At 35.3% G+C, this 23,806-nt stretch overlaps 1 protein-coding gene across 1 annotated transcript; it reads right to left on the reverse strand.

The window, feature by feature from the left end:
- Nucleotides 1-279: 279 nt before the first annotated feature.
- On the reverse strand, nt 280-23,306 carry LOC101220273 (rho GTPase-activating protein 7). Its single transcript, XM_004139014.3, has 22 exons — nt 22,683-23,306; nt 18,702-18,738; nt 17,783-17,859; nt 16,479-16,549; nt 16,321-16,399; nt 16,076-16,220; nt 15,825-15,944; nt 12,948-13,025; nt 12,760-12,815; nt 12,603-12,672; nt 12,269-12,356; nt 11,039-11,282; nt 10,428-10,649; nt 9,043-9,372; nt 7,402-7,451; nt 5,921-5,981; nt 5,759-5,842; nt 5,001-5,114; nt 4,743-4,912; nt 2,983-3,052; nt 996-1,199; nt 280-871 (listed from the first exon to the last, which is right to left on the reverse strand). The coding sequence occupies exons 1-22, from the start codon at nt 22,734-22,736 to the stop codon at nt 683-685; spliced, it is 2,613 nt and encodes an 870-aa protein (XP_004139062.1). The 5' UTR covers nt 22,737-23,306; the 3' UTR covers nt 280-682.
- Between the last annotated feature and the right edge of the window lie 500 nt (nt 23,307-23,806).

Below are 23,806 nucleotides of genomic sequence, written 5' to 3' on the forward strand. Positions count from 1 at the left end.
ATAAATAAATAATCGCAGTATGTCTTAAGTTAAGGCTGTTGACATTTCAAGGCATATTTTAAAAGCTTCCGTCTGTTTTGAATTTAACAATTGCACTCCAGAGTCAAACCATCTAGGCAACCACCATTGATAGGATAATTGAATTGATGTCTTATTCATTAAGTTGTGCTCGGTTTGAGTTCACTCAGAATTGGAAAACTGGAATATACAAACTGTAAAGCTTCTTACAGAATAATCAGAAAAGTCTCATATATGGAAAATGGAAGATTTTCCTTGACATTCAAAAAGGAATAAAAATTCCAATATTTGGAACTTAATATATATTATATATGTTCAATGACAAAGCCTTAAAACTACTATTGTTACAACACGACCCACCTTCGCTTAGTCTAATCCTCAATAAAAATCAAAGCAAAACAAGTGAAGTAGAAGATACAATAATAACAAAACCAACCAAAGTCCTCATTGGAGAAGGAAAAAGAAGAAAGAAAGAGGCGAAAAGAAAAATAAGGAAGAAATGAAATTAAAGATGGCATCCCCATGAAAGACCAAACTTAAATATTAGAAAAGCACACACAATGGACCTGCTTACAATATAGGTGTAGGAGGAGGATATACAACAAATGGATGATTGGAACTAATTATGGATATAGAGAGACTTGCATGTGCCCAGCTTTGTTTGTTATTTCCATGGCGGAGATGGCGGTTGTTTATAGATGAAGTCTTGTGAGGATGATGCACCATAATTTAAATCGAGATTATGGAGCTGCTCCATCAACTGAGAACGTCTCTCCTTGAAGAAATCCAGCCGTGTCGTTAATTCTACTAATGTTGAGGAAGGCACTGTTGAATGTCTTGTGTAATCCAAAACCTGGAAACAAAGATTAAATTTCAATGTAGAAAATTTTCCAGATCTAAGACATCTAGATTCAGCTTTTAAGCAACGGTCGTGTTGGGACGAGAGGACGAGAGGACGAGACAACAGATGTATTTACCTCTCCTGCTTTTGAAGTAGAAGGCAAAGACGCAGAATCGACAGCAAGTTCATCCACAGACATGCTAGTTGAAACCTCGGTGCTTTTTGAGTCACTTGGGCTTAATGAATCCACAAATAGCTTCCGTGGAGTTGGTTTACTACTATTGGCAGAACCTAATACTTGTCCTTTCATATTTCTCCAATCACTTCCCATCAAACCTTCCTGTGTACCAAAAATAGAAACAGATTTCAGTTTAATTTATAAGACGAAGAATGCTAAGGTCAAATAAATTGGGAAATTAATTGTTAAGACCTTGATCCGTAACCATTTGATTTGTGGTTTTTAGTATTTAAAATCAAGACTATATGCATCCCTTCCATCCTCGTTATTTACTCTTCACCAATGATTTAAAAACAAAGCCCAAGTTTTGAAAACAAGAAAGGTACTTTCAAAAACCTGTTTTTGTGTTTGGAATTTTGTTAATAACTCAATTCTTCCACTTAAAGAAATATGTAAACCACAATATTTATTGAGAGAAAATAGGCCTAATTTTAAAAAATAAAAAACCAAAAACCAAAAATTAAATTGATACCAAACAAGGAGTAAGATCCAAATGAATTAAGGCAACATCATACTCCAAAGTGGAAGTCAGAAGTAGAAATACATCGAAGCTATTATCTGCCTAGTTGATAAAGCTAAACAACCAGCTACCTGATAGAACTAGGGAATGGAGATGAATTTTATTCAATGAAAATATCAGTTCATTACAAGTACACGGGATTGATAGATTAGCAATCCCTAAACAGAAAGTAATTGGTAAAGAACAAAGAAAGAATCACCCTCCCTCACTGCCCTCCTATCTTTCAAGGATGTAGACAAATGATTAACAAAACTCTCATATCCACTCACGGACCTCCCTTTCACTATTTAAACCTCTCTTCCCTCCAATTAACTGTGGGTCCCAGCTCTAGCAACCACACTCCCCATAACGCGTGCGCTCCCCTTATTTCCTCTTCTACTATACTGCCAAGTAATTGGTGGCCTAACGCTACCTTAGTCTACCGACGAGATGAAAAGAGTAAATTCGAAATCTAAATGCTTTTGTGGTGGGCCGTGGATACTTATATTACCTTGCTGAGTTTCCTTTTGGTCAAAATGCCCTTTGGTTTTCTTACTTTGGGTTGCATTCTATTGCAGTCCATGTACTTTCAATTGTCCAAAACTTAGTCTCCATTTCCAATAAATTTAAATTTTTTCCTCGTACTTCAATAAATATTATATTTAGTTCTCAAATCAAGTAAAGCCCCACTGCAATCTTTTCTTTCTAAAGTATTATCCAATTGTGTCTTTTTTTTTCTCTTTTCCTTTTTTTTTAAATCATTGTTAATAGTCATTAAAAGACTAAAATAATATAGATAACAAATACACTCGGTACGTGGCTATGTCATTGACATCTATGGTTCAAAACAAAGGATGTTCTTTGCGATTGTTTGTTTTGATCGTTTTCTCTTGTATTGGCCGAGATCAGTTTTGGGCAGTTTGTTTGGATGTTTTTGTCTTTTATTATTTTGCTCTTAGTATAATTCTCTTGTACTTTGAGCATTAGTCTCTTTTTCCATTATTAATAAAGAGGCTTGTCTCCGTATAAAAAAAAAAGACTAGACAACCAAGTCCATAAATGGTTAGGCTTTTTATCCACTCATCAAAACAGCAACCCAGCGCATAAGAGCTAAATTGTTGAGCAACTAATTATGCAGTAGAGCAAGTGTAAACATCCAAAAAAAATTATCCCTTAAAAGGTAAAATATAAATGAAAATAAAAGATAAACCGAGTGCAACAACATGCAGGCATTGTCTAAGAAACAATATAAGAACTTTATATAAGATAATAGCTTAATCATACAAAGAAACGCAAATGATGATATTCATTGGCTAACCAAAAAGAAAAAGGGTTTATTTAACAATGAAAGACAATGGACATGGAAGTAACATGACAAAAAGATACCTCATTCCTTTGTTTCCTTTCATGATTAACAAAAGCAAGTGTCGAGTCAAAATCTTGCTGAAGAAATCTCCTGCGGGAAGTAAGACTATTTGAGAGAAACGTAGAAAGCACTTAACTTAGTGACGTTTTAACTTATTCAACGCTACAAATTTATCAAAGGATTTAATGTCAATCATAGATATATGGTAAGACAATGGGCTTTCATTGACAAAGAAACGAAAAAATGTACAAGGACATACAAAAAGATAAATCCAAAAAGTATCCTCAACTACTTACGAAAAAGAATTCCAAACCAAAACAATAATGCTAAACCGATAATTTCTTGTTCGAATACATTAAATGTCTAACAGATACACACCCATAAAGCAACATTAAATCTTACCACCTTCCAAGCCTCCTCTAAAGACCTCACCACTTCTCTAAAACCTCCCACAAGATTCTCCCTTATCAAGGGAGAGTTCATCAAGATCCTCTCAACAATGAACACCCCTATTTTGCACGACTCTGAAAAACTGAAGCAGCAACTCCAGAGGGAATTAACTAACTGAAATCCTCCTCTACCATTCCACACGAGATGATTGAGATCCTCCTCTACCATCTACAAAGGATACACCACGGTGGATGCAAAACCAAAGTAGAATACTGCTAGATTTGATTCTCAATGTTTACTCTCCTATGACTAATCTCACAAGACAACTCACCTAACCCTATAATATTGGACATTAAAGAAACTCGTAGGATATTAAATCCTAGGTAGGTGGCCTGGATTGAACCCATGATCTTTTACTCTTTTATCAAGATCATGCCCCCTATTTACTACTAAGCCAACCCATAAAGGTTATGTTTACTCTCCCTTGTAACTTGTTAGAAATAAAACGATCTTAGGGATTTTAACCTTCCACAAATGGAACACTAAGTCAGCCAAATGGGAGAAAGGGAACAAAATATGAAAAAAGGTGATTGGAACCGACGACCTTTGATGAATTAGGATCCCAAGCTCATAAATTCCTTCTCAGAGATAAACCCTCAAATAAAAAGTAATAGAAAGAAAACCCACCATCTCTATAGACTCTCAAGTAGTGAGAAGACAACAAAAAGACCCAAATAGAGTGAGAGGGGACGACTAAGAAAGAGGCGAAAAAGAGACAACCAACTGTGATAGACAATTGGTGGGTGAGATAACTTTGACCTCCTAAACTTCATGAATAGAAAACAAACTTTCATTAGTTCTCACTTGTGGAGAAACCATTGAACAGTTTCTTCCACCTGCCCTTTTGTGAGAAGTGAGCTTTTTCGTGGAAAGTTGGAATGTGGTATTTTGTGGGGGTTTTTGGAACGAGAGAAACAATTTAATCCTTAAAGGATAGGAGAGATCTCCAAATGATGTTTTGTTCCTTGTTAGATTTCATGTTTCTTTTTGGACTTTAGTTATGAAGTTATTTTATAAATAATCATTAGGTCTTATTTCTCGTGATTGGAGCCCATTCTTGTATACTTTTCTTTTGTACTCCCTTAATTTTTTTCTCAATTTATTTTATGATGAAATATTTTTTTATAAAAATTACAATAATAATAATAACACTCTGGTAACAAAGTTATATTATAAATACTCACTAGGTCTTATTTCTCATGATTGAAGCCCCTTTTTGTAGGCTTTTCTTTGTACTCCTTACATTTTTCTCAATCTTTCTCAATTCATTTTACGATGAAATACTTTTTAAGAACATATAATAATAACAATAATAATATCAGGAACTCACAATTGGGAGCCATGATTCTGAACATGCTGATATCGGTCACATGCATCAGATAAAGAACCATAGTTGTGTTGGCGTTGCTGATTCAACTGGTGGTGGAGCTCAGCAACTTTCTGCTTTAACCGAGCCACATCTGCTTCAGCAAGAGCAATCTCCTCAAGCTCAGCCCTTGTCTTCACATCAGTATAATCATGCCTCATGAGAATGAATATGACCAATGGAGGTGAAAAAAAAAATTAAATGCCAAACATGCAGACAAACCTTCGAATCCATGCCCCGTGAATTATTAAATTGTCCAGAAGACATGCTTAGGCCAACTTCCAGAGCAGCTCTAAGATCTCTTTCTGCTTGCAATTGCTCTTGTAATCTTGAAACCTACAAGGTCATTCAAACCCAAGAAATGTAATTTAAAAAACAAATATGCATTTGTTAGATACCTAGATTAGTATAGGGTTAGGGGTGCGGTGCAAGGGTAATTGAATAAGATAGGAAGTTACTAGTAGTTATTGTCTAAAGGTGGGTACTAGTAGCTATTGTGTAAGTATGGTTACTAGGGTGGTTACAACTTGTTATAAATAGAGGGAGGGTAAGTGAGAGGAGGGAGTATCAGTTATTTTCGTGTGTAGGCTGTGAATCCTTGAGAGGAGTACAGAGTGGATTGTTCTAGCTTTCTTACTGTATTTTGTGTGTGTAATTTCCAGATTGATAAACTATCAATCTGTAACTTCTTTTACCAAATTGAATAAAGAACAACTATATTAGTGTTCTATCAGCATTTTTGTCTACGTTTCCTTGTTATATAAAAAAAAAGAAAATGGTACTATATCCACATAAATAACTTCCAAGCCCACTCCCATCACCAAACCAAATCTCACATACTAATAGTCGCAAACATTTTCTAAAAGTAATTTGAAAGAACAGTTTTATAGTATTAAATATAGCTCCTCTCCTAAACTATACCAAGGATTTATTAGAAAAATAAAGTTCAAGTAACAAGCATTCGCCACCCTGAAACGTACATCTTGTTCAAGTGCCAACCGTCGTTCATGCAAAGCTTGTTTCCTTCTTTCCAAGCTGGCTTGTAAAATTGCATTGCCTCTAGCCTACACAATATGGATATTCAGTAAATACTCTAATCAACCACTGGATCTTTGGATAACAAAGTTAGAGAGTTTGACTACCTCCTTCGCAATCCTCTGTTGCAGGTCATTTTTTGTCATCTCAAGCCTCTGAATAGCAAGCCTACAAAAATAGTTGAAATTTATCTTCAGGGAATAGTTTTAGTTCATGGTGAAGTAACATTCAGAAGGTGAGAAGAAAAACCCGTGGAACAAACCAAGAAGTAAAAATATTCTAGAAAAAAATACAAAAAAGATGCAATTTGTAGAAAACAAGCCACTTTGGTTATCTACAGAGTTAGCTTTGCATTCTTGCAAAAAGTCAATTAATGAAACTTTGTGCAGTTATCGTGATGAATGTAGAGGAGATATTGTAACCTCAACTGGACCTTCAATTGCCCAATTGTATCTTGGTGTAGACCAAGAGAGATATTAACCAATTCAAAATTACTCTAACCCAACAGACCAGAATCCCAACTAATCAACATATAAATAACGACCAATCCACTTGAAAAACCTTCAAACAGCGAAACAAATAAAACAACCAAATAAAATAAGAGATTTGTCAGAAAATACAATAAAGTTGTTAAATAACTAATAGACCAAAAGGCTTAAGCTGATGGATAAAGGTAAATTTAACATTCTCCCTCACTTGTGGACTTGAAATATGTGAAAGATCCAACGAGTGGAAATCATAATTGGTAAGGAAATAGCATTCTAGAGGTGGTAACACAGGACCTCCTAGACCACGTCCTAGACCACTTGCTTTGATACCATAAAGACACGTTTGTTTCTTCTTATATTTTATGCAAAGATACAACCCTCAGTTTTAAAAGGGGAAAATCATAGAAGGAAAAATGAATAACAATAATTGTTCTTCCAGATCATTAGTAGCCATCTTCTACAAATCATGTTTTGCAGCCATCATTGAAAGACTCTTTGTCTACACCATTGTACCGCCGTTGTTTATTCCATGTTTGTTTATAGTTTTTTGGCTTTACAGCACATGCTGACCATACTCTAGAAAGACTTTATTTTGTATCTTAGGACTATTTTTGTTTGGATATGATGATAGCGCTAAGAGGAAGTCAACCTAGTTGAGATGTCCGGATGTGTCTATTGATCCTATGGTCTCGTTATTGCTTAGCTCTTTGTGTAAACCTTTTTATACTTTGAGCTTATTATTTATCAATAAAGAGGTTGGTTTCCTTTTCAAGAAAATAACAATAATCATTCTTTCTCATCTTGTCATTTAATAATTTTCTGTTTCATTTTAGCCAAAAGTCCAAAAGGTGAAAATTACAAAACAAGTCATACACACCTTTTAACATGCCAAACCTCATTCTTCCATAACAATAACATAATTTATCCATCTTCAGTATGAAGAAAACGTAAAACGTGTGATGAATTTAAACAGCCAATTAACTTCATCATAGAACTTATTTGACGAGCTAATATGCAAAAAAAAATTCAGATTGAGCTCATACAGATCGCAAGACACAAACAGATTTCATATATGAAGGAAAAAGCCATTGAAATCTTACTCTTCTTCTCCAGAAGAATCTACCGACTCAATAGATGGCGTCTTTCTGGCCTGCATCAAATAAAATCAAGAAGATCAAGTTTTAATTTAACAAGCAAAGAAATTTTAACATTCAGTTCAAACTATAGCACAACAGTGCCTGTAATAATAATAACACTGGTAAGTATTAAGGATCCTTTTTGATGAGATTGCCTGCATCAATGATTAAATAGCACAACAAATAATCTTTGTCCTAGCGGTATTATTTGCTTCCTTTTTTCCGTTCTTTCTTTTATATGAAAAATCAAGCTTTTATCAAGAACAATAAAAGAATAACATCTGTTTATTTGTTTTTCTAACTATGTGGTTCTAGGTGGGAAGCAGCACCTCAACAAAACCTAATCATATAAGGATACCGCACATGTCTCCACATTATATCTCAAAAAACTCGAAGGGAGATTCTAACCTAAGACCTCAGCATTTGTATGTCAAATCCTTAAAATCCTCAACCTCCTCAGTAGGTGAGGAATCTCTCTATTGTCACATTCCATGTGGCAGTTGGCTACTGATGCGTTCAGGACTCCTTGAGCACAGAATCTAATCGTCCTTCCCAAAAGAAGTGAGCAAGGACATCCAGAAGCATCATTTGAACCAAAAAGTTCGTCTTTTTTTCCTTGGACAATGATTCATGATGGTTCAAATGCATGGATCGTGTAGTATTGTTGTGGCAAGTGCTTAAAGGGCTCATTGAGGACTCTCTTCCAGGCCGTTTGTACTTCATCAAACGGGTAAGATATTAGCACCACCTTTTCATGAGCTTCCCTTGATGTCAAGCCTATGGAGAGCCTTTGCTACTTTTACACCTCTTGGCTTTCTATCGTAGCTTCTTGGAATCTGGCTTAAAAGAGATTTGTAATTCCTTCACTATGTCTTCTTCCAACTAGAGAGTAGAGAGATTCTGTTACACACATTGAAGTTAGGAAGCCTTCCCTACCGTCTGTATATTTTCATCCTTTCAATGAACATAGATCTCCTTCACTATGTTTTCTTCCAACTAGAAAAAGAGAGAGCTCTGTGAGGGATTCCTGAAGGATAGTCTTAGAGACATAACCGTTTTGTGCAAATTTCAAAAGCCTGAGGTTGAACCTATAAAAATGAAAGATGGAAGATACACATCTTATTGGTTTGACAACTGGACAGGGGATGATGCCCCCTCAGCAAGAGTTTTTCCAAGCTTCTCACCACTGCAGAGTTCAAAAAAGCTTCTAAAACAGCTTTTGTGTCTCGACTACACAATTGGAGAAGGGTAGATACAGAAGTACAGAAACCCATAGGGACAATAAAACCTACCAAACTACGAGGCTATTTTAAAGAGGATACGGAAAGAGTTTGATTGTTGTTATAAGTATAAGCAGATGGAAAGTGGTAGTTCTCTAATGACAGACATTCTAAAATGTTAGGCCTTCTACTAATTATAGTTTTTGTGATCTAAAGGTTAACTGCAGAAATTTTTTGTAGCTACTTTGACAGACTTTCCTCTTTTGCAATTTATATATATATACAAATATTATACATACATACATACACACACACACACACACATATACTAGATTCACTTCCAGTTCTAGTTTAATATTCTTCAACTGAAAAAAAGAAAACTTACACTGCTCCTTCCCCAGAAAGTTGATCTCTTAGCATTAATATTAGAGCTTGAAACTTTACCAACTGGCTTCCCAGAACTTGACTCATTTCCAGGATCCATTGAATTTAAAATTTCTCCCATTGATCGGTAAGATTCGCCAGCAAGTGAGATATTCGGAGTTTCCACCTCAGTCAAAGAATTTGCATTTCCTTTCTTTTGTTTGGTTAGGTCCCCAATCGGTTGAACATTGGTCTCAGAGTTCTTATGATGATCAAGACACGAATTTGAACTCTGAGCTAAATCATGATTCTCTCTTGGGGATCCAACATCCGAATCATCTCCTCCAAAAGCCTGTTCATGCACAGAAATTAGAGCATGTTAATTAGCATTTCATTCGTCAACAAGCACAGTTATTCAAGCCTCAAGGAAGAGAAACAAATAGTCCTGAAAAGAACAGCACAAAGTTCCATCAATTTTATATCTTGTGTGAACTCAAAATTAATAGATGATAAGTACGGTAACTAATACGGGCTTTCACTTTTGTTCCATTTTTATCCGACGTACAGGTCTTTCACTAGAGAGGGTAATAGGCATCTGAGGATAGAACTGAAGCAGTGAATTAACTTGTGGAAACGCAAAGCTATCAAGATCTTACATTATTGAAGGCTATAAAGCTGGCTAATAAATCATCGACAAAAAGAGCTCAGTAAGAATCCCTAAACTTCAAAAAAACCATTCTCTAGTTACAATTAGAGAAATTCAACTTCCTTCTTCCTATCATTAAGTGTACAAAATGAAGCTTCACCAATATGATTGCTTTTGTTTTTTATAAGAGTTTAACCAATAGGATTGTTGATTGTAGCAAGAGTTCCATTCTCTAACATTGTTCTTTATAGGAAACAAAAAAGAGGTCAACTTTTTTTTCTTTTAACAAGGAACAGCATCACAGTGATATAATCAAAAGGATTAAATGTTCAAGAGATACAAACTCTTCAAAATCAGATTTTAAAAACATTTAGTAACAAAGAAGAAGAAAGAAAATGAAAAAACATAATGAAAAATTTTGAAGATCAGAAATCCAACCAAGAAAAAAGAAAGAAATTAGGATAGTTGATTGCTAAATAAATGCTATAAATTTCAAGTAAATGTTTTTTTTCCTCAATTTAACATATGATGCTTCCTACAAATCTCTGCCTCCAGACCAAGGAGATTTTGAATTTTGCTTGGTTTTATTTCCAAACCTTTATAAGATCAATAATATGCCTCTGTTTCTGAAAAATTAAATAAATAAATAAAAATTCAGTAAAATTTAACCAACAAAAATGCAGTGTTTCAAAAGTAAATGAACGAGGACAAAGATAGTGCATGCTCCATGCATATGCATTACACACGCACACACTGAGAACCTTATAGTCATAAAGATCACTTCCAGCATAGCCACTACTTTCACTCAATTTCCCACTAAGCACACGCTCGGGATCATCATCTGTGTCTGGATCAACCCCATTTTCCACATTGTGATAGCCATTTCCTTTCACATCAAGATTTTCATCATCAGTGGAGTCATCACTTCCACTATTTTCAATCTGAGAATCAGCTGAAATTGAGCATCTGTGTAGATTCTCATCCTGGAAATAAATCAAAAAAATAAAAGGGATGCATAATCATAGAACAAAAAAGTTTGAAATGCAATTAATAGATTATTAGACTGTTTTTCAATATTGTTATCCAACTACTAACATGTTTGTTTTCCCTCTACTAGAACAAAAAGATTATATGTTGAAGATTCTTTCGTTTAATGATGAACTCTATATGGAAGGATATACCAGCGTGGAATACAGTCCATCCCACAAGGAACTGAAACAAAATGAGAGAATGCAAAAAAGAGAAAAGAAAAAAAAAAAGTGGAGAGCATCTTCCAACTTGGCTGAAATCATTTCATACAAAGAGGATAAAGCTCAAAACTAATACGCAGTCCTCTATCGTTAAGAAAATGCTTAGGAGGCAAATATCTTACATCAAAAATATTCTCAAACTCCTCCAAAAGTGTTGTAACAATTGCTTGGGCATTATTCGCCGCATTGGCAGCAGCTAGCAACTGGGCAGAGTTATCACCACTTACATCAAACTCATCTTCCAACTCACATTCACCAGCTAATAAAGGCCGTAACAGCAAAGGTGCCATGCAAGCAGCAACAGCAGATGGAGTCATCCGATTCTCGTGAGCATGAGAAGAGATGGTATGCATCATCTTTAAAACTCTGGCAAGAGAATGAAAACATCAAATTGACATATTGGGAAATGCAGCAAACATAGGAAGTAGCAAAATTTGCAGCACTATTTAAAGATAGATGATTCAAGTGAGCCTAACAAAGTACCAAGAACACAGAAAGCTTACAGCAAAAGAAATAAATAACTAAATTTAAATGGAAAAACAAGTTTTGATTGAGAAAAAATTAAAGAAAAAAAATACCTAATTAGTAATTAGGACATGTATATATACTAAGCCGAAATTAGAGAAACAAGATGATTCCAAGCAAGAAACAAACCATAAGCGAAAGATCATTCTTACAGAGGCAAGTGCATTGGAGCTATCATAAAATGCAAGAATGTTATAAATTATAATTCTAGAATGCATAGCATAAGATCAACCGTCTACAAACTGTTATTAACTGTGATCTTTAACTTCGCAGGATGAAGAAAAACAAAATCAAAACCAAGAGAAAATATAAAATAAATAATCAAAATTACAAATGTTGATAAGGATGATGTGGGACACGAAAAAAATGCAGAGAACAGGGAATAGGGATCAATGAAGACATTTTGAGTTGAGACCTGAGAGAGATCAGTTGCTAAATAAGACGTGTACTAGAGCATTTAAATGTTTAGACATTATAATATTAACTTAAAATTCACACCAACCTAAAACATACATTCATTTCAGGTTTTACAAACTGAATACATAAACGTCTTTTAAGGCAACTGTTCTATTCTATTCTTAAATTACCAGTTTCCGTTACTACATACCAAATGCCCATTAGACACTTGCCATAAATTAAGATTTCAATGACTAAAGAGAATGAGATGATCGGCCAATTGGTAGACCAAGCCATGAAAGCCTTTCCTTCATCAGTACTATTTGCAATACGATTTTTTTTTATAAACACTTTTTGCAATATGAATATGTCACAATAAAAGATTCAAAAAATTAATTAGAAAGAAGTGCAATTACAGATTAACATCTAACCTTTGTAATAAACGCCGGTTTGGTTCAGGAAAAGTCTCCAATATAGATGATCGCATGGCATTAATCCGTGCCTCTTTTCGATCAATTTCTTAAACAATAAGAACAATAGTTCAAATGATCAATCCCAATACATTTACATTTTATGGACAAAATTAAAAATAAATAAATAAGCCAAAAAGTGATCATCCCTGATTTAAGATGATTTGTTATATCATCCTCTACTTTAAATGACGAATTCTCTCGCATTCTATCCACAACTTATAATTAGCTCCACCAGATTTCTCTTTCACACACATAAAGTTTCAAAGAATTATAATGGGGTTAGCAAACTTACTATAAGCTTCAAGCAATGCAGTGCAGCACGAAGCTGGGACTGGTGATGATGGAAGCTCTCTTAGAATGTGCTACATTTTCAAATCACTCATTAAGGGGTTGAAATTGTACATATATATTAAATATCAAAATATCGTTGAAATAGTAAAGGAAAGTACCTTGATACAATCACCAATTACATGAGCATCCTCATCAGAACCAAACTCTGTCTTGCCTGGAAGAGACAAAGCAAATTAGGGCATGTGTTCCAATTTGACATGCATCTAGTTGATAGCAAATGGATCATCTGCATAGTTGTTGGTCTACTTATTCTCTCCCTCATTAATTAGAAACAATTAGATAATACCTTGTTCATATTCTTGTACTCTACGGTCTACCTCTTCAACATCTGCAGATTGCCGCAAAATCCCTTCTACCTTAGTGCCTGAAAAGAAGTTCAAAGTAATAAAATTGATTTGACAATATGTCAACATACCACGTATTAAATCACCAATCAACCAAAAAACTTAGATGGAAGAATTACAGTAAATTTAATAATATTACCACTTTAACGCTCCCTCTCGCTTGTGGGCATGAAAATTTGTAGAAGAACCAACAAAAGGAAATGACATAATAGAATTCGAACACAATACCTCCTACTCTTGTACCATGTTAAATTACCAATCAACCCAAAAGTTTAAGTTGATGGGTTATGGTAAATTTAGTTATATCAATACTTTTAACCCCAAGTTTGCATGTCTGCATCATAATCAGCCAAGAATATCTTATTCTATAACTTATTGCAACTCCAATTCTCCATGCCTTGTTTTGTATCTCATTTTATAATTTATTGTTTGGTTTGCCTGAAAAGTGTTAAATAAATCAAAAGTGATGTGTGTTTATAATACACAGTCTTAACTCATCAAATTCATCTGGTTATTTGAAAATGAGTCTTTGACTGGTTTCCTTATGAAGTTAACATCGCTGACTTCCTTCTTTGTAGCCCCTCGTCCTCTTTGGTGCTGGCCCACATTGATGTATTTTGTGCAGTAGGCCTCTTGATATTGTCTCGATCATATTTTTGTTGTTAGTCTATAGCTATGAGAATATTGGTGCAGCATTTGAAGTTCTTTGCAACTAATCCATTCTCATGCCTCTTCGTAGGGAATTGACACCTCTAACTTTTTTCATGGGGAGATATTGACCGAACATTCATCAAATCTCTATGGAGTTCCAGAGGTATTGAATGGACTTCCTTGGATGCTATTAGATCCTCAGGTGATCTTATTATCATCTGGAAGGTAGCATCCTTCCCGGTCTCATCTATAACCAAAGATGCTAACAGTCCTTTTCTATAGCTGATGGATTCAATTTTTGGTTAATAGGTGTTTACAAACCATCTACTGATTTTGAAAAGAATTTTTTCATCCAAGAACTCCATGATCTCTTCAGCCTGGTGGATGAAAACTGGTTTATTGGTGGAGATTTCAACTTCCTCAGATGGCCTCAGAAAAATTCCAACTCTTGTAGACCTACTATATAGATGTCTGCCTTCAATTCTTTCATAGAACAGAGGGATCTTACTGATTTGCCCCTTCCAAATGACAGTTATATTTAAACCTGGACAGACTTTAGAAATCTACCTACTCATACCAAGATTGATAGATTCCTGTGCACAGAAACTGTGCCGAACAAATTTAGTGATGTGATGCTTTTGTTAAAAGGCTTGAGCGACCCACATCAGATCACTTCCCCCTTCTCCTTACACTTGGTAAACAACAATGGGGCCCATCACTTTTTAGGTTTGAAAACATGTGGATTGGTTGTAATAGTTATCTTCCTTTTGTTGAAGATTGGTGGTCTTACTAGCCACACGTTCATTAAAAAGCTTGAAGGGATGAAATTTGCTATCAAGGAATTGAATCAACAGATCTTTCGGAATATTACATCTCAACGAGACTCAATGATGAAGAAACTGTCCCTTATTGTTTCAAACTTTGAGAAGGATCCTTCACTAAGACACGCATTGATAGAAGAAATTCTATCAAAGAGCAGCTTCTTTCCATCAGTGCTAATGAGAAAATGTGATAGACAGAAATGTAAATCCATTTGATTTCTGAAAGGTGATAATAGCACATTCTTCTTCGACAAATTTGCTGCTGCCAAAAGAAAAGGAAAAGCTGCATAACAGAAATCCTAGGCATTAGTTTACTCCAAGATATGGACATTGAAGCTGAATTTATTTCTTTCTACAAAAACAGATTCTTGCCTCATCCGAGTGCATGAGTCCACACCAAACAGAATTGCCTCCTTGAAGCTCCTTTCGCCGAGGCTGAGATTTTGCTCTCAGATAGCGTCAAATATTTCCTTTTATCAATAATATTGTCTCTTATCCAAGAAAAAAAATCTTCATGGGTTCTTTTGATGCTCAGCCCACATTGGTGTGCTGAGCCAATAATTCACAAAGGATTCCATCAGATTTTCCCAGTTCTTTTACTGTAAACATTCAGATATTCTCGGATCTTCTTTTGCTATAAACATTTGGTTGAACTATCGGAGTTACTTTGGAATGATTTGGGATTTTCCTTTTTGATGGATCCTTTAGAATCATTTAGGTTCTGTGTAAGGACCCTGATGGAAGAGGTTCCACACGAACCTTTACGTAAGATTGGGAAACTTCTGTGACAGGCAAATTTCTTTACCATTTTTTGGAGTATCTAGCTCAACAAAATAGGAGGTTTTCTATGGTGTGAACATGGGAAGTGGTTTAGAGTACTTATTTACTATAGTGTTTTCCATAAGGTCAAAAGAGAAAAGGTAAAGTGAAATGGCTTTTCAGGACTATGTTCAGCATTTTCACCATTGGTGTGTAATAGTATGCAAAATTTGGTGTGAGACGATGATTTTGGAGTCGGTCTAGAATTTTAGACTCATTGTTGGCCAAAAGCAACAAAATTGTCCAAATAGCTGAATAGCTCAATCTTGATTCTAGATGGGCATGAAATTGTAGCACCAAATGATGTTTTACTTTTATCAAAGCATTTTGAGATGCTAGAGTACTAAAACTCAAACCATTGCTGTTAATAATCAGAAACAAGGGCAGCTAAATCATTATTACAAGAACGTTTGAATTCCTTACAACTTGATATAACAAATCTATAAATAGAAATAAAATAATAAAAATTCAAAAGAAACCAACTGAGAATAGCACGGATTTCATTATAATTTCAACATAGCCCCTTACCGAATGTTTCAAGAAACCGAAGTGCCTTCTCAAGGAAAGATGGACCTCCATCAATATCTTCCAATGCAAGTAAAATAGGTCTTCCCACCACCAAAGATTTAACAGGACGCTTATCCCTCCCTGGTTATAATTAATGGAACATTGATGGATCAAGCAAGCAAGTATAACACGCATATACCTACCCCAAGCATTTGAAAAGGAATCAACCATCATAATGAACAGGTAATTGCAAGATGAAGCAGAATACAAACATGGATGAAAAGAGCTGTCAATTTTGTCATTAGTGTCGCTCCGAAAAATCCCATTATGTCCCATGACAAGGGCAGCACTTGGTGCTTGTGCAAGGGCTTGTTCGAGTGCAGTTTTCCATTCAAACAGATCATCTGAGGTTTCGGCCTTTTCATGTGTGAGGCACAGGAACAGAAAGACCAGATTAATAAAAACTTCTAGGAAACAAAATATTCTTTGCAGATATGATATGGCCTAACTAGAGTACCTTGAGAGTGAAAGCTCGTCCATCACGACCATCAGGAAACAATACAGTCAAGAGCTTCTTATCCTCTCTAACAACAACACTACATGAACCAAGTTGCATGCTTAACTTCAACTATAGCTAATAAAATTTGAAATTCACATTCATATAGAAAAACTTACCTCCCTGAATTATTCAAGTCTATGCCCCCCAAAGTAAGATTTACTTCACCCCCTCTTTGAGGAAGTGCACTCTAAATAGAAAATAAGAAAAGATATTTCAGTTGATCTAAATCCATCATGCTACATCGTTGTCTACATTTGAAGTTAATGCAGCTAACAAGTGAATGAATCTTATACAAGCAACAACATTTATCGGAGCAGTCAATGAACACTTGATTCATCAGGAAACAAATAAACTAAATAACAAAGGGGGGAGATGTTAAGCAAAAATATGCAGAATGTTGCTCGAAGGGCCATCCAAAGTACAAAATAGAAAATCTTCAAAAGATTACCAAGTCCAAACCCACCATTGTCTCAAGGAAAAGAAACTGTGTATCCTCTTAAAGAGGTGTCTAGATTTCTCTTCATCAGTTTGAAGATCCTCTTTTCTTTCCCGATTTAATCCCATTTTTAATAATAGGAGGAAGTTGAACATGTAATGGAGTGGGATTCCAGATGAGATCAATTACTCAATCATCTCTGTAGGGCGATCACTCCATTTAATTGGTTTTTCCAAGGTCTTTTCCTAAGCAAATGTCTATAATTTAGAAGAGCTATAGTTTCCACCTGAAGGGGCCATCCAACTGGGTCACAGGCTATGACTAACAACACAATCAAGAAAAGCAATCAATTCTCTAGTTCTTTGTTCTCTCAATCTGATACCCATTGGTAAAGATTTCACAACATCCATCTTCAGAAACTAAGGCAACTTGAAAGGTCCTCAAACTATGAAAGAGTTGTACTATTGGTTGCCTACGAGAAAATTGCATTGTGTTTATCTTTCAATCATCCAACTTCAAACATTAATTGCAAGAAATCTTTATCTTTTTGTTTTGTTTTGTTTTGTTTGAATAAGAAACCATTTCATTGATCAATTAAATATGCAAAAAAAACAAAATGAGGCCATAAACGGGATAAGAAAAGATTCCTCCAATTAGATATAAGAAAATTAAAATTGTATCTAGAGGAGCTGTAAATTTTTACACCAAACAAGGGCATTGGTCATGTTAATTATCAAACTGATGGAGCTGAAATCTCTAACTGCACAAACTGGCAAACAAAAATTATTACATTATTACATGATCATGCAATAATTCATAATGTTTCTCTAACCCAAAACATACCCTATCATGATCATCGAAAATACAATAGATGAAAAGGAACAAGGCATAGAATGATTATCCAAAATACCAAAACAATAAATAAAACTAAAAGGAAGAAAGAAAGAAAGAAAGAAAGAATGAGAAAACTTTAACTATACTAACAGGATCGTTTTTAAAGAATACTAGGGAAGTGCGTGTAAGGATGAACCAGCGCTTCTTCCAAGATTTCCAGCCTAGTCCTGAACAAATATAAGAACATTAGCAAAAACACTGAGAATGAAGACCCTTTCCAAGAGAAATAAACAAGCGAGTTTAGCATTATAGCATAGGTACTAGAGGAAAATTTTCAAAAATATACTTAGAGAACAAATGAATGAGCTATCTATGCAAAACAAGCCCTATTTTTGAAAACGTGAGCATTAGCACAAGTTCAATAACGAAAATTTTCAGAGGTTTAAAATCAAGAGAAACATGGTGTAAGATACGGTAGGTCGAAATGCTAGCATGTGTCCCAAGATTGAGTTTGAAGCACCATGTGGGTTATTTCACCGAAGAGGATCATAATAGCTAAACATTCTAACCCTTGGCTTACCATAGCCTGGAGGAAAACTCAACACAATTAAGAATAAGATATAAAAGCAAAATCCATAAATGCAGAAAATAAGTTCATATTTTTGCCAATTGGGAAATTTTGTGTGATCCCCTTGGCTTGATGGTGACCACTCATCTACCCCTTTGGTATTCCTCATTGATACTGAATTTCATGTTGCTTGCTCAAAAAAAAAGATGGATAGAAAATAGTAGTAAGAGATAATCAAGGATGACATCACAACCTAAGAAATTATTCAAAAGTCTGATTATATATTTAACAAAAAGAAATTATAAATGAAACAAGAAACAGGAAACATAAATTTTAATTCATGGTTTAACTCGTTTACAATGGTGCACAAAGAAAAATTGTCTCAAATAGTCGCTTATTTGTACAGTTGACAGTCACATCATGTACATGATTATAATAACTCTCAAGAAGCCCTAGTGAAGATAAAATTTTGAAGTGATGGGGAAGAAAAGAAGCTCCAACCTTTGGATGATATAAAAAGCGGGCCACTCTTGAAAACCTGCCAGATAGATGCATAGTTTAGAAATAAAGCTGAATAATGGGTGCTACACTACACCAATTTTGCAGGGCACTGAATCAATCAAATGGAAAAAATAACGCTTAAACATGAAGCTGCATCTTTCCCATGATTTTGTCATTGAATCTTTCACAAGTATAACGTTATCAAGCAGTGTGCATTGAAAACTCAGAGGTATCTAACATTACCACAATCTATATTTCTTTCCAAAAAGCGTAACTTAGATGAAAATGAATAAGAAGTCGACACAACGGCTCATAAGCAAAGCCTTAAATACGAATCCAGCCATTAACTTAATGCCTTTTTTCTGTAATTACCAGTTAGGTTTTATTATCCTAGATTGAAGTTTGTTTCTTAGTTAGTATTGGGACTCCTTTTGTGGGGGAGGTTTTCTCCCTATCTGCTTGTATATTCTTGCACTTTTCCTAATGAAAGCTAGGTTTCCTATTTATTCAATTGCATCTTTTGAATTTGAAAGCTTGGTTTATTCCAAGTAGGTCAAATTCGATTCGAAGTGAAAGCCAAATAAATCTTCATGATTATTATTGAAACTGAGACTCAAATAGATGTGACATTGTCTCAGTTTCAAAAATAATAAAATAAAATCAATTTCTATGTCACATCTTTTCGTGGGCTTGCCTTTTCCTTTCTTTCCTTTTTCCTCATTGAAAGTCATTTCTCATCCCAGAAAAAAAAAACCTATGGCTAAAACAAGTTCAAAGGGTGTAGGGGAAGATAAAATATCAAGCATCAGCCCACTTTAAGCCAAAGGAGCTGATAGAAGTTTATGCTAAATACATGTTTACAAAGGTGTCAATTTTCCCCAAACATGGCGAATTCACATTTCTAACGGGGGTGGCAACAATCCTCCCCATTTTGATTTATGGAGATGGGAAGTGGGAAAAGAGATTGCAAGTCCCATCTTTCTATGCCTTTTGATTTTTCAATATTCTGCCACCTTCTCAATAGGACCAAGGAAATAGCATTGGTTTTAGTACGATCATAACAATTTCCCTTTTGATTCTGGCTTCTCTAGCCCTTCTGTTTTTTTTTTTCCTTTTTCGCTTTTTTGTTGATAGAAAACCAATTACCATTGACAAAAGAAATGAAAGAATACAGGACCACAAAAAAAACTAAGCCCTCAAAAAGAAGCACCCTCGAAGAAGAGTTTCAAATCTAACAAAATAAGACCTAAGGAATAATTGCAAGAAGAGCTCATCACAAACATCCAGAAAGAGGTGTTAAAATTAGCCAAGGACCAAACATCGAAAGGTCGTCTCGCCCCCCCTCAAAAGATTCTACAATTTCTCTCACCCCAAATAGCCCACATCAGTGCACACACTTCGATCTTCCATAAAAAGCCCCCTTCCATCCAAGTGATGAATGGATGTGGAACTCCTTGATCAAAACACTAAAGTATCCACAACGGCCTAGCTGTTGGTCAAACAGTTCAAAGAAGTTGTTCCAAACCAAAGTGCAATTGCGGAGTAAGCCAAATCTTTCTCTACCCTCTGACAAAGAATACAACAGAAAGGCCCAACCAAGGGCATCTTCCTCAAGAGTCTATCCAAGGTGACTTTTTCCATGAATAACCTGCATATAAAGATTTATAACCTTCTTTTGAAATTTTCACCTTCCAAAGAGCAACAAAAAAAGAATTGACTCTTCGAAGGGAGAGGGATCCAATAATTACTTTATCCAATCAAAGCAACAAAGAGTTGAATCTCAGTGGATCGCGGCAACAAGGCCACTCCGTCACTTAAAATACCCTCTCAAGTATTTTCAATCAAAATTGTGCTTTCCATAAAAAAATTATAAAAGAAATACTCTATCACGTTTTTAAGTCATTTGCAAAGGAATCTATCCATCGCTCGGTGGAAATTACGTTACAAGGCAGCCCTCACGACTCATTCATCATGAGGGCTTAGCCAACAACACGTGCCTTTGGGGGGGTCTAGTAAATACTTAAAGAAAAAATTACAAGAAAACCCTTAGAAGGTTTAGTACTCCAACAACAAAAATCATTTCTCCCTTGCCCAACCGTAACATTCCCCACTAAAGAAATGAATCTCATCAATCTTTCAAGTCTTCGTTCACTGAAGTAAATTCAGATCTTTTGGAAGTTTCCAGCTCTCTAATCCAAGCTACCATTTGCATTACCAAGCAAGGTACTTTGAACTCTCATCAAGAGTGCGAGCGAAATCCAAGCAAGGTGCAATATGGGATTGTTAATCCAGAAGAAGCTGACAGTCTTGATGCTCAAGAAGCTCTTGAAGATTCTGAGGATGTCCGTGGCTTGTTTGTGGAGGAAGGTTTAGAAAAAGAACAACCCTCTCTCCAGAAATTCAGTAAAGAAACACCAAAGCACTTGCATGACATCATTGAAGCTTGTGGTATTTCTTTCATTTGAGTTCTTTAAACTTTTTCTCCAGCATTGTAATTAGTCTTGGATGAGAGAGTGCATTGAAAGTCCTTCTCGAATTAAAGGGAGTTGGGAGTTTTAAAAAAAATGGTGGTTAGGAAGAAGATAAAGAAGATCACCCCGGTTTTGGTTTAGCTACAAATATCAAAAAGTAAAGTTTTATTCCAAATTCCTCAATTCCTTGCGAAGATCTTTTGCTCTTTTGTTGCTTATGAACCACTTGTAAAAAGACTTATGGATCACATTTGAATATGGACTATATGATCATATAGAAACAACGTATTTGACTAGAACTTTTTCCTTTATCAAAGTGGAGGTAATTAAGTTTGGCAAGACGATTTCTAGCAATCAGTATGACTTGCGAAAGAAGAAGATGTTTAGCTGTTTATCAGAAAGCAGCTTCCTGGAATTTCGTTTTTGGTCACTGTTTATCCCCTTCAGTCTGCATTTATGCTCTGCCGCTGGTGACTCCTTGCAGCTCCTGTTTGTTTTTTCTCAATTGTTTTGTATTATTGTCAGAATTGTGCTTGGGAAGATTCCAGAGATATTTTCAGTGCAAGCTTCTTAGCATAAGTCCCCAATGGAGTCACCATTTTTCAGCCTCCTTGTGGTGTTCTTTCTCCAATGATCTCGAGTTTGCCTCGGTGCGAGTTTTTGGTCGTCTTTTATTTAGAAGGATGTTTAGTCTTGTGTTTGTATTTGTATTTCTCTAAACTTTGTTTTGTTTGTTTTGCCTTTGGGCATTGCTCCTTTGTTATGGGTTTTCGTGGTTGGATATGATGAGGGTGCTATGGGGTGTCAACCTAGTTGAGATGTCCAGGTGCACCCCCTGATTGATGGTTACATGCTCATTGTATAATTCTCTTGTACTATGAGCTTTTGTCTCATTATTATTATATTGATATTAATAAATAGGCTGTTTCCTTTTCAAAAATTCAAAAAAAATTATGGATCAAGAAGCCATAGTCAATCCATTCAAATAAATAAAGGGGGAAAAAAGACAAGAGCGTATTAAAAATTATGAATTGAAGACTGAAACTTCGATTTCCATCCAAATGGCCAAATAGGTACTGTTTGAACTCCAAATTTTATAACTCGAACCCAAATATTAAGGAAGTTAACAAGATTGAACTGAGGATGTATTCATAAAAGAGCTGAAGACAATCTACGGCTATTAGGCAAATAAACAAGAGAAACTTAGTTCAAATTTCACTACAGTAATCCTAAGTTGATCCAAATATTTACTTAACACATTTACTAAAATTATTTAGATTAAAAAACTAAATGGTTGTGTTCCTTCGCTTCGTCAATTCCGACCTTAATATAGTATACTCTGAAAGTCATCAATTTCTACGGGATTGGACCTATAATGCTCTTCGTACATTGTTCCGAAACAAATGAAAACAAAACATTTCCCAACTAGTCAATCCATTAAAAAAGAAAAAAGAAAAAAAAAGCTCACAAAATCAACTCGCAGCATACATCAAATCCAAAACAAAGTTACCGTATTCGAAGCCCCAGCTCTGGGACGCTCAAAAGCCGCCAATGAAGCAGACATTCTGACCGATTCACTCTGAAGCTACGGCATCGAGAGCACAGCCAATGCAAGTAACCAAATCACTCAAACCGTTAAACATTCACCCAAAAAAACAAGTCCGATAGCAAACCCCACTACTCCAAACACAGCAAGCATCGATTGCCGCACACACGACCACAATGCCAGATCAGAGAACAGCTCTAGCAACGAATCAGTAAGATCCAACAACCAAAGCAAAAGAAAACTGATCCCTAGGGCTAAGATTTGGATATAAACATGAAAGCAGAGCACCGAAACACAAAACCAATCACCATCTCATTTCAACTCCAAATTTCCCTCCATTTCTCACCTCCTCCGATTGGATTGAAGGAAATTCCGATGAAATTAAGAACAACCCTCCAATTTTGCTCCCTTGAAACAAAATTTTTGGCACAAACTTCTCCTTTTCGATTTTGTATTGGATTAGGTAGATAGAACAATAGTGGTTGTGGTAGTAATATGGTAATAGAGAGAGAGAGAGAGAGAGAGAGAGGGAAAGAGAGCTTTAGAGAGAGAAAGAGAGTTACTTTGCTTTTCACCTAATTTTGGCCGTGAGGAAAGAGAGAGAGAGGAAGAGGGAATTTGGACATGGAAGTGGCGGTAATGTTACTCTGCAGTCGTGTATAGTCAAGTTACGGTCAAAGTGAAAATGAAAGCCAATGAAAATTCGCCACGTGTGAATAAGATTATATTTTGAAAACCCCTTTAATATAGGCTCCAATTATGGAGGTAATTTAGATTTATAGAGTAGAAAGACCACTTTGTGCTAATTTTGTCAAAATGATTTGACTTGTGAAGCCTAGTGAAAAAAAATAGTGGAAAAGGATTTTTTCTTTTTCGTTTTTATTTCTTTTTGTTCTTTTCTTCATATTTAGTTAACTTTCCTTTTTTTTTCTCTCAACTCTTAAATAAATTTGAAGTCTTTCTATGAAAATTCTGAGTTCGTAATTCCATTATTAACTCCTTTTCTTTATGTTTGTTTTTTACGTGACCATTTTTTAGGTTTCAATACTACTTTTCTCTTTATATTTTTAAATTATTTATTTTGTTTT

This window comes from Cucumis sativus, chromosome 1 (assembly GCF_000004075.3).
Source record: "Cucumis sativus cultivar 9930 chromosome 1, Cucumber_9930_V3, whole genome shotgun sequence".
Classification (NCBI taxonomy): domain Eukaryota; kingdom Viridiplantae; phylum Streptophyta; class Magnoliopsida; order Cucurbitales; family Cucurbitaceae; genus Cucumis; species Cucumis sativus.